The sequence below is a fragment of the Phalacrocorax carbo genome, chromosome 5 (genome assembly GCF_963921805.1).
Source record: "Phalacrocorax carbo chromosome 5, bPhaCar2.1, whole genome shotgun sequence".
Classification (NCBI taxonomy): Eukaryota; Metazoa; Chordata; class Aves; order Suliformes; family Phalacrocoracidae; genus Phalacrocorax; species Phalacrocorax carbo.
In genome coordinates, this window is record NC_087517.1 from 19,690,898 (window position 1) to 19,702,498 (window position 11,601).

Below are 11,601 nucleotides of genomic sequence, written 5' to 3' on the forward strand. Positions count from 1 at the left end.
TGACTTTCTTGAATGAGTTATTTATAGGGATCTATGTTACAGCTGTGGTATTTAAAATGATTTATGGTAAACTGGCTTTTGCATGAGTTACGTAAGAACCTTAATAATGCAGAATAATTTATGATATAAGAGATAGAGGTCTGTCATCACTTTGCTACCAAGTGAGTGCTGGCTACCATATATTTTGTTTTCAAAATAAGTTTGTTTTCTTTGTAGGGTAGGGAGGAAGCTGTTCTTGAGAATTACATTGGCTCTGGCCAGCAATTGGAAAATGCTGTAGATAGTTGAAATGTTCAAAACTTTCACTAGTAGTGTGTGTCAGGTACCATATTTGAATGATATGTTTCCCAATTCTCCTTTTACATACTGTTCTCCTTTGAGTTTGCACACAACATGCATGTTAAAGTGTAGAACTTAGCCTTGGGTTGGTGACTTGGTGAAGAATCATTATGTAGCAGTACTATATACGGATTTGAGAATAATCAGAGTATTGAAATAACATGGGTGTTCTTGTATGGAAATAGGCTCACAGCTGTAACCTAAGAGGGAGTTTTAAAAAGGGTTTTGAGCAGGGAAGATTATGAGGGAATGTAAAGACTGCTTGCTTACAGAAGCAGACTGACATCTTTTCTTTCTCACTTCCAAACTCATCTGCTTTTTTTCTCACCAACTTAGAAAAGAACAGCTTTAAGAGGGCAGGGAGGCCTGAAACAGGGCTGTGCTGGTGGTGGATGTATGGTGGTCCCGCTGATGGTCGCTGGAGGGAGATGAGAGTAGAAGAGAAATTGTCTAATTCAGGAATCTTGTGTCTGCCATTGTTGCTCTCTGGGGAGGTGGTTCCACTGCTGTTTTTTTCTCCCTCTCTGAGGGAGAGGAAAAAGAAGAGGTGAAATTGGCTGCTGCTGGATTTCTCTTTCAGGACAAAGGGGGAGGTTTACTATCCTGGGTATATTTAGCTGTGATAGATCTGATCATTTAGGTTTTAGACTGTCAAACATTAACTACATTTTGTGTGTAAAGCATTAAAAAAAAAATCTGTCAGGCAGTCCCAAGTTCATGCTAGAGTTTAGGATGATAAATGATACACTTTTCTTGTGTATATATATAGTGTATATGTATACCTAAGAGAGAATGACTATGAAGAATCATGGAAATAAGTATTTGCAACTTTGGAAAAAAAAACAAACAAACAAAAAACAACAACAAAAAAACCCCCACAGATTAACAGCTATATAGCACCACAGGTAATATTTTTATTTAAGGGTAAAGAGTCTTTACAATGGGGCTATTCCAGAAGACCTGTTGTTGCAATCCAGGTATTATAATTTCACTCTGGTGTTTGCAATATTCTCTTTACTTAAAGCAGGAAACAGCGTTTAACAGAACTAGTATTCACAAAAATAGACTTTTTTTTTTTTTTGCTGTTGCTTAAGACAAGCATATAAAATCACCAAACCCCCCTTCAAAACCAGGAAAGTCTAAGTATTAAATTTTCTTTATTTTGGTGTTTTTATCTTTCTTTGTCCTTTTATACTTTTACTCTTTCACAAGTGTCTTGTGCTGAAGTATTTAGCTGAAAGGCAGTTTAAATATAAAAGCAGGCAGTGTCTGGCTTTTGGAAGCTCCTGTGGGAGACTCTGTATGTTCCAATGGGCATTTTGTCCCAGTTTTCTGTCCCTGAAGCAATCATTGGCTATTTTTTTTTCTCGAGATCTTAACATTTTTATCCATGTCCTTGCATTATTGGGTGTAAAATTGTGTTTTAAATATATAAAAAAATATATGGGCAGCTAAATTTTTAAAGCATTTTGAACTGTTCTAGGCAATTACATCTTCTTACCCATTTTTATCCATAAATATCTATGAATTTGTCTAGTTTATATAGTTTGTATATCTAGTTTTATAATCTAATCCAGACAATCCCAACATCAGTTTTGGGGCCTGCTCCTAGTTTGGGGGGACTTTTCTGTCTTTGCCCCTTTCTGTCTTTCCTACATCAAGCAGAGGGGGCCTGCCCTCAACCCAGTGCCTGTTTAGGCAGCGGATGCCTGGCTTTGCACAGCTATCAATAAGATATTTAGCTTTTAGTTAAGTTTGTGCTGCTTGAATAGCTTTTCCCTGTCCCCTGGCCAAGAAAGGATGGTAAGACAGAGCTGGTGCAGTTAATCATAGACTGTTTGCTCTCCATGTGCACCGTTTTGTTAACTTTACAAGAAGGCAAATGTTTGTTTCAGAGCTCACATTTCAGAATTGATTTTGGAATAAAGTACTTAATCATTTTATTTATTCTTTATTTTTGTAGCTGTAGGGGTTATAAAATCAGGTAGTAATCTGTCTGATATATTACACATTTATAAATTGCATTTGTTTAGTAGTTTTTATTGTCTTGCTTTCTTCCCATATGGTTTTTGTCAAGACTTACCAACTCCCGCTCTTGTAACAGCTCTTTCCCCTGTTGCCTCCCTTCAGAGCATTGGGTTTCACTCCTAACCTTTGAAATTCCCATCCCACATTATGATCTTCTAAGACTCCAAAGGGTATTTTGCATAGGACCGATGTTAGGTTTGTGCACTGATATGTAAGCATAGAAACTCACTTGTTTTACACGACTGAAATAAGCATTTAAGACAGCTTGGAAAATTTTGGGGTAACAGATGTGTCCAGCGGTTTTCTGTTTGGATGAGCTTTGACTGAGTAATATTGCCTAAAATTGATCTTCGTTTATTATAATTCTCATTTAGAATCAGTATATGTTATAGCAAACAAGTAAATTTTAAGTGTGTGCATAGGTAGATGGATTTTTAAAGATATCTGTATTTACGTCTCTCTGTCTTGCCTTTCTATATTTTATTGATAAAAGTAAACCTTTCAAAGGACTGTGATGCACAAATGATGTGCAAATAAGCTGGTGTCTGGGGACTTGCAAAGGTATTCAGACATTCTGATTGCTTAGAAGTATAGGTAAACTAATGAGGAGTGCACAGCTGAGTTTGTATGCAAAGTAACAATATGCTGGTATTTTTATACACAGTGAAGGAACTTGCCTGAACCTGTCTTTTGCCTTTTTTCCCCTTTGTTTGAACTGAAGCAGTTTTGTCTGCTTTAGAGCTAGTTCTGAATATGTTGTAATTGGACATAATCTTTTTAGAGTTCTTCCTTTAAGAAAAATGACTGGGTTCTCTGCTCACGAGGGGTTTATCGGTGTCAAAGCTCAGCAATGTGTCAGGGTAATTCTCTAAAGCTCTACACAGATCGAAAAGATTATTGAAAAATGCATAGACACTTTTTTGTGCTGTCTGAAATAGAAGGGGGCTAAATCCCCAGTGGGTAGAAGTTATATAATTTGGTGATGCTATGCTGATTTATGCCTCTTGAGAGTTTGCCTGCAGCAGAAGCTGGAGGTGATGAGAAGAGACTGGATGAGAGAAAGACCATCCAGGAAAAATTCATCAAATTTGTCATTCTTGAAAGGACCATCATAACATATGGTAAGGCATATCATTTACCTCAGGCTTGGAGGAAAATGATTTCTGCTAAGTGAATATTAATTTTATTTCTTACAGGATCAGCTGACAGGGTGGGCTTTCTCCTGGCTGGTCTTCCCCTTCTGTTTTCTCTAAAGGGAAGGATGGAAGCTTGGAAATGTCTTATCTGTACCAGACAAGCAAGTTGGCATTTTGCCATCATTTTCTGCTAGCAGAGAGGATAATGGTAATTATATGTCAAAATTTAACATTTCTCTTCTTTGAAAGAGAACTTTTTAATGCAAAATATTTAGAAAAGTCAGATCTATTCTGAGGCGGATAAGAAGCTAGGATTAGTGAACTGACAATTTTTTCTTAAGAAAAAGGAGGTTTTTGTTCTCTTCAGGGACAAGGAAGAGATGAAAAGGATCAAAAGAAAAGAAGGTATGAGGTCCGCAATATAACTAGGCTGCAACTTCAGTATTGTGTAGTATTTGGGAGATACCCAGAGCAGCATCGCTTGTCCTGCCGTTCTTTCTGTAGAAAGGCTGGTGGCACTTGCTTTGCTAACAGGTTCCAGTATTTTTGATTAAATCATTATTTCTTCATTTATCAGGAAAATAAATTTCTGTTGTGCTGTACAACATGGAGTCCAAAATCCATCATCACCTTTTTAGGGAGGGGAACATGTTTTCCTATAATCAATTCTAGCATCCCCAGTGGTTGCAAGTTAAGCCCTTAGTCAGCCATGTCCTTTAGTCAGTTAATAAAAGGAGAAAGATTTTTCCAGGCCATGGCACAAGTTAGAGTACTGTTGAGATGCTTAAAAAGGTGGAAAGCTTTGCTTTCTATGAAGTCAGAAAAGGAAGGCATCGTCATTTTAAATATAACATGTTAACCTTCTAGACACATTTAAAATTTATAATTTCAATCTGATTTTACAAATTTCTGGAATACATGATTTACATAAATATGATTTTGCTAAGAAAATAAATGTACAACTGCAAACTATGAGGAGATCTTGTACTCTTTATTTTCTGTATTTTGCCGAGAACATAAGCAACCTTCTTTTATATGCACTGGAAGTATAGGATTGCTGCTCAGCAGTCTTGAGAGAAAGGGGATGTCTGCCTTCTCCTGCATTATCTTCTGGGAAATGGGATGCCAGACATTTTAAAGTTGGTTTTGAAGATAAAATACTCAATAGAAACCCTCCTTTCTTTTCATTGTTTTAAAACTGTTTATTATACATTTATTCTAATTTGTTGGCAACATGTAGTGCATTGATCTGCATTGTCAGGGACCAGCCTGAGATACACATTTCAGTTTTGGTGCTAGGATACAGCAACACTGACAGTGGGGGTATTTGGAAAGGCAGGTTTTGATACAGCTGCATTAACTGTTAGGCAGAATTGGAACCAAGCAGTTAATCTGCAGATTTTGACTGCAGTCATGGTTCAGGTGTGCCTCTGCTCCTTTCCCATTTTGTTTTTTGAATGTTTCAAGTTTCCTTTAGCCACAGTCACGGTTATCCACAGATTAACTGATTAGATTTGTGTGATGCCTGTTCAAATAATCCAGAAGCAGAGTCTTTGAACGGTATCTCATTTGAGAGAAGAAAGTAAGTATGTCCATAAAACATAACAAAGTCGTTCTGAGTTAATAAATTTGAACTTGTATTTTCTAAATGGTTTTCCTTTTTGCCTAGAGAAGGGTATTTACACTTTATAACAAAAAACCAAAAACAAACCAATAATTTCATGGGGGAATTAAGTAAGAGAGTTATTTGTAGACTAGAGAAAGGTAATAGAAACTGTCCTGTCATTAGGATTAAAGGGGAATGGGCCATCATTAATTACTTTTGAGCTTATTCCACTCAAGTACAAAGATATTTTTTAATCTGTGTTGATCTGAGCAATCAGCTGAAACTTAAGATCTGATTAATTATTTGGTTAGGATAAATTGCTGAGCTATTTATATTGTTAATACCATTCTATGTATTGAGATGAAAGCTTGGTGTCTTCAGTTCAGGAGAAAGCAACTGTTAGCGAGTCAGTTCTGGTTACTCTTTTTTTTGATTCAGAGTTCTAAACTTATTTCCAATCAGTGTTGAGCCTCAGGGAAATCTCCTGATTTTCCTTAGGTCCTGCTCTTGGTACCAAGTCTTCTATACCTTAAGTTTCTGCTTTTTTCTTTACTTGTCTGCATTTTCATGATCATCTCATGTACTGTCTCTTGTACTCCTAGTGAAAGGCACACTCTTGATCTGGATTTCCAGTTTGATTTCCTGCTCTTGCAGACCTTCAACCTCTGATAGTTAAAAAACCCTCCAAATGGTGATGACAACTTTGTACGGATTCGGGCTTGTTCCAAAATTGTTCTTTTATTTGAATATTTTTTCTTTTTTTGTTGGCACTTCTATCTTGACACCTACACAGATCTCCCCCTTAGTCTTCTGTGTGTTAAGCTAAACAAAGCAAACGTTTTCAGTTTCTTCTCAAAATTTCCCTGACCATTGTAGAAGGCTTTATCTCTTGCAGTTTGAATTCCTTTTTTAGGCATAGATGATCAGAATCAAGAACAATAAGATTTTAATAGAGCTTCATGTTATTGCATTAATGTTGATGTCTGTGTACTAGAAATATTTTCCCTGATAATTAAAAAATTTCATTTCCATTTCCATAGGGACTTCATGTTGGTAGCTTGTAATTACTCCGTGATCAGCTTCGTCCCCGCAGTTTCATCCACTGTAATTTTCAACTGCTAAGCTCTCAATTCTTAGCAGAAACCTAATAATCCATAAGTTCACATCTTTGCATTTTGCATTGTTAAATTTTACCCCAATTTTATTCTTGTGGTCCTAAAGGTAATCCATGTCTTCCTGGTAATGTTCTATTCTTCATATATTAGCAATGCTTTCCAATATCAGAAATTTTTTTAAGAAACCCAAACTGTGATTTTTGGTATCATTCGTACTACTTATGCTCTGGTCATTAATAAAAATACATAGTAAAATTGATCCCCCAAAATGTTGCTGAGGAATGTTTGTTAGTATTGTTCTAGCTCTTTTGACACAGCACATCATCATCTCGCCTTACTTTTACAATCTGCAATATCTTTCATTGGCCTCAAATGTTCTCTGTCATGATCATTAGTTCTAGAAAACATGACTTAAATATAATTTAAAAAGTTGAGTTGCTCACTTACTGCTTAGGTCAGGTCTTTTTGATATGAAGCTGATTTGTGGTCGATTCAAACTGACCATTATTTCACCTTGCATAATCCACAGGACCTCTGAATTTGCTTTTTTCTTTTTTTTTTTATTCTTTCATTTTTCCTGTGAAGAAAAATGAAATAAAATCAAACTGTATTTGTGAGTAATGCTTTTGTATGATATCAAGCGATACCTGTTGATATTCTGAAGGGAATGGGTTACCACATTTTTGCTTTAACATCTCTCAGAATAAGTATCTATACTTTATGAAATAGTATTGTATTTATACCCTCTCTCTGTTTTAACATTGCTGATGAAATGCTAAAATTTTCACTTTTGCAAATTAGTAATTTTATTTCCATGAGGAAAAACATGGAATAACTTCTGGGAAAAGATTCCAGTAGCTGGGATAATATGTATGAAGAACGAACTGTATATTTCTGGGTGCATTCATAATTTGTACTGAGATCCTAACCTAAGTCAGGAAAATAGTCTCCTATCCTGTATTTTGCTAGCTCTTGAATTCTTTGAATGTCCAGCTGGGGGAGAGATTATGTACTCAGTGAGCAGAAACTCTAGGTGATGTTTCTGACAGCTGTGGTTATAGCTCCTAGCTTTGCATTTTTCACTCTCTGAGTGGAGATCATCATGTTATGCAAGATTTGCATAGAGGGAGCCTACATACTATTTATGAAAGGTGGCTTGGCAACATACTTTTTTTCCCCATTTGGTCACTGCTTACCTCTTGGTGGCCTTCATATCCTGGCTAGGTGGCTTGTGGGGTCTTGGAAACAGTTGCCAGCAACTCACAACTACATAAGGGAGTACCTTGCATCTGTAAGTGGCTACTGATAGGAATATAGTGTTGCAGTACTGAGCGTTTGCATAGGAGTAAATAACTTAATATTTAGTAACAGTGTATTATTATTTTTTTAAAAAATTACCTTTGGAAATAAAAATATTACCTTGGGAGATATTCTCATTTCATACTGATGCGGGGAAAGATATTTTCCCCTTCTTTTATTGCTGAATCAATCTTGTCTATTTCTTGAAGGGCCTTTCGTCTCCTTGTGTGTATGTATTTGTATCATGTGGACATAGATCTAGTAATATTTTCTTGGTTGAAAGTGAATGAATGAACTGTTCTGGAAAAACTTTTAGAAGTGGCAGCTTTCAAGAACATTCACAGTGTTCGAAGTGGCACTCTGACCGCTGCTACCATCAGTGGTAAAAAGACAGTGTCAAGTTGTTGGGCTTCAAAATTAACCCTCTTGGAGAATATGAAGAGCAGCATCAAGTCTGGCCTGATTCGGTTCCCTGCTGCACTTAAAAGCCCCCTAGGGCTTCCCTGACTAGCCTCTCCTGGCCTATGGAACATGTCACCAGAGACCCTATACGAATGTGTGTCTAATAGAGTTTCCTTTCCATGTAGATGAAGCGTCCTTGTGTTGAAGCAGTTGCACACTGTATAAAGTGAATATCTTAAAAATTGATAGCAGACAGATTCTCTCTCTAAAGGGAAATATGTGGTATTCATGGATGAGACCAGTTTGCTATTATCGGTGCCATAATGTGAATGACTATAAGCCAAACTTAATCAAGTTACTCAACAGAGCAATTACTACAAGTGTATAATAATAATGTTAAACTAACAGAATAGATCTGGGCGAATTAATTTAGAACAATTTACTTCTAGTTTCAGCTTCTGCTTATATTTCAAAGTAGAGAAGGACATTCAAATTAATTTGAATAACATGCAAGCTGTAGTTAAATTTGGGAAGATATTTTTCCTCCAAGTTTCATTTGTCTGTAAAATTTGACTGGTAGCAATATATTTTGGGCTGTGTTGATGGGGTGTTCCTGTTGTGTTTAAGGATATGGACCGAGTACCTCGATAGGAGTTTCTCACTTGTGAACACAAGTAACTTTTCTGTGGGTCTAGAATTCAGAGGAATTATTAAATTATAACTTTTTCCAGTTTGTTGGTGGCACTCTGTCACTTCTGTGAAGTGGTTTTTTTGTTTGCATAAGTTTGTTGCCACAATGATAGAAACAGTTAATATTAGTAACGATTATAATAATCAATTTCACAATTAAGTATGTGTTTTAATAAAAAGTCCAGTTATTACTTTGTAGTCTTAATAATTTAAAAGATTACTAAGGAGGATACTGTACATTTGTTAGCTTGAAAGGTCTCTTGTATCAGAAGAAACCCATGCATGATTGTTTTGTTTGATATCAAAACACATTTTTGCTGTCATAATACTGGCACATTTTCAAGGCATGCTGTTTTCTGGCTGCTAGCAGGGAGTAATGGAAACAATGCAGTGATCATGCAATTTATTGAAAATAAGCACTAAAAATACTTAGGCAAGCAATATTTTAAATTTAGTAGGGACTAGGATTCATAAGACTGCATAAAATCACTGTTTTGGTACCACGGGGGTATTTAAATGCCTTGCTGCCTATGAATTGTTTATAATTTCTTGCTGGTGATTTTCCTCTGGATCAGATTGTGCTGCTTCTTCTGAATGGTGATAGTGCTTGTTGAGGAGTGGTCATGCAAGCAAAATTTGATAACCTCGATATGTCACTTCATCTGGCGTTTTTCTTTTGTTAATGCACAGCTGCTTGCATAATAGCCGATTTCTCCTTTAGCTGACCACCGGTGAAAACAAAATCTATAATGGCAGTGCTAGGTTTTATAAAAAAAAGCAAGTGAGGAGTTGAAGGATGTGGCTTGTTCTGTTTGGATGATGCAGAATTGCTTTAAGCAGTAAGCTTACTGTTTTCAGATGGCATTAGCAGCATCAGTGATATAGCTGTGTCAGCCTCCTTGACTACTGGATGTCTGTAATCGCACGGAGGAAACTATATTTAAGATCTGATATCTTGAGGGTAATGACTCTGGCACTTACTGATGGACAGAATGGGTGTTAATGCTTTCTTCACTACCCCAGAAGATTTTGAAAGATAGATGGGTCTGTGATGTACTTTTGTGAGACAGGAAATGCAATTTTTGGGGGTCTCTGGAAATAGAAAGGTCATGCAGCTTGGAACCGGTGAGACATTACAGTCTCTAAGTCATCAGGTATGACCTCATAGTTTATACTAATATTTCTAATGTAAGGGTTTGTTTTACAGTTTTAGGTCGTTTACAATCTCTTTGTCTGTGTAATTGCTTCATGTTGGATTTGCTACAGGATTTATAGGGTAGACTGTTTACATAAGCAGAGCAATATATATCTTGGAAATCTAACGTGTTGTTAATTGCTATTTGAACAATGTAAGGTTATTCCATATATATTTTCAACCTGGCTTTATTGTGAATATGATTCCTTTTAACTAATTCATGGTAAAATGTTATACCTTTCCTGTAAAGTAAAATGACAAGATTGTATTGCATTTTTATTTTGCTTTATCTTTACATGGCACACAAAGCTATTGTATGAATATGTGTTTGTCATATGAAGTGCAGTATAAGGCAACTGTTTACCTACAGTGGCAGGTTATTTAAAACAACGTATCACATTGTGTAACAGGACTGAGCTATTCTGCAGGCACAGATCTTGCTTCATTTTGCAGTAGTAGGTTTTTTTTTTTCCTTCATTTCAAATCAGTTTTAAAAATAGCTCACTGAACATAACAGTGAAAGTTTGGCAAGATAACTCTCCCCTTTTTAATTATTACACTCAGTGACACATACTAATACTAATGGGTTGTAAAAGAGGAGGTTAATAAGTTAAATATTTAGAATGTTGTTTAAAACCAAATTCATTTTACTAAAGCTTATCTCATCCTTTTTGTTTTTAACTGTTGCCAACTTTACTGCAAGGCTGATACTTTTGTGTCTGCTAATGTATTGTAGTGATGGATTGGAAAGTCAGAGTATGTAAAAGAAAACAAACGGATATTTTTCATAGGAAGATAGTGGCCTAATTTAATGTATGGAGCACAAAATGGAATTGGAGATACTGTCATCACTTTAGGTGTTATAAATGCTCGATAATAGCCATTGTTTCCCCTGAATACAGCATAAAGCAATTATGTTTGAAATTGTAGGAGAAGTTTATTTTAAAAAATTATATTCAGCTCCATCTTAAGAAATTCTAGATGTATTTGCAGAACATTTCCATGGCAACATGTTTGGCCATGTGTTTTAAAAGCTCAGCTGAAGCATGAAAGTAGTGTGTGGTTTTTCTGTTGCTTGCTTTACCCTGTGAAACAACAGTTTTCACATATACCTGGACTGCAGATTAACAGGGGTGAGTGGTATTTCCTGACCCCAAAGCACAGGATTAAATGATCAAGGCTTAAAAATATTTTCATATTTCCATCTATAAATGTAAACATGTAAAACGTGGATTTGATTTTGCGTTTAGAACTGTGTTCCGGTTTCACCCCCGTTTAATAACATTTTGTTGGAAACGTATGTGTGTGGGAGACCACAGAAGACCAAACTTAATGTGCAGCAAATTGCTTCAGTAAAAATGGCTGTCTTTTCATTTTTAATTAAAAACATATTTATAAAAAAATGTTGTATTACTTTTACTGGCCATAATATATAGTTTCCCAGTCTACTTATCCGGCTTACGTTCTTATTAATAATGGGGAGAGACTGCCCTGCTCTTAAGCTTGATTAGGTTTAGAATGATTTAACTATACCTTTCACTTGCTACAAGATCTTTTTAATCTGTTAGAATTTATTTTCAGTATTTTAATGTATTAGTCACAATGAGTACATTCTGTTCCTTGGCATTGGAATGAAATTCCTGAAAGTATTGGTTTCATGGTATTTTGGTGCTTTGCAGGGTATTTATGGACTTTTTAATAGGACCAGCCCTTCCCCCAGCTTCTTTGTTTTCCTTACTCAAGTATAATTTAAAATCTTGACTTACCTGTATTTTGAGGTTGTTCCTGAAG

At 35.9% G+C, this 11,601-nt stretch overlaps 1 protein-coding gene across 7 annotated transcripts in view; it reads left to right on the forward strand.

Annotated features, from left to right (window-relative positions):
• The window catches only part of SLC4A10 (solute carrier family 4 member 10), a 178,561-nt gene that overhangs the window by 24,780 nt on the left and 142,180 nt on the right, over positions 1 to 11,601 (forward strand). For 4 of the 7 annotated variants that reach the window (XR_010372987.1, XM_064451462.1, XM_064451463.1 and 1 more), the window contains exon 1: positions 9,473 to 9,769. The exons of 2 other annotated variants lie outside the window; for them this stretch is intronic. Coding sequence is in view for 3 of the 5 variants with exons in the window: in XM_064451462.1 (XP_064307532.1) it covers positions 9,689 to 9,769 (81 nt within the window). In the remaining 2 variants the exon portion in view is untranslated. Of the gene's footprint in view, positions 1 to 9,472; positions 9,770 to 11,601 lie in introns of those variants that run through there. One more of the 7 variants, XM_064451466.1, reaches the window with a different exon arrangement.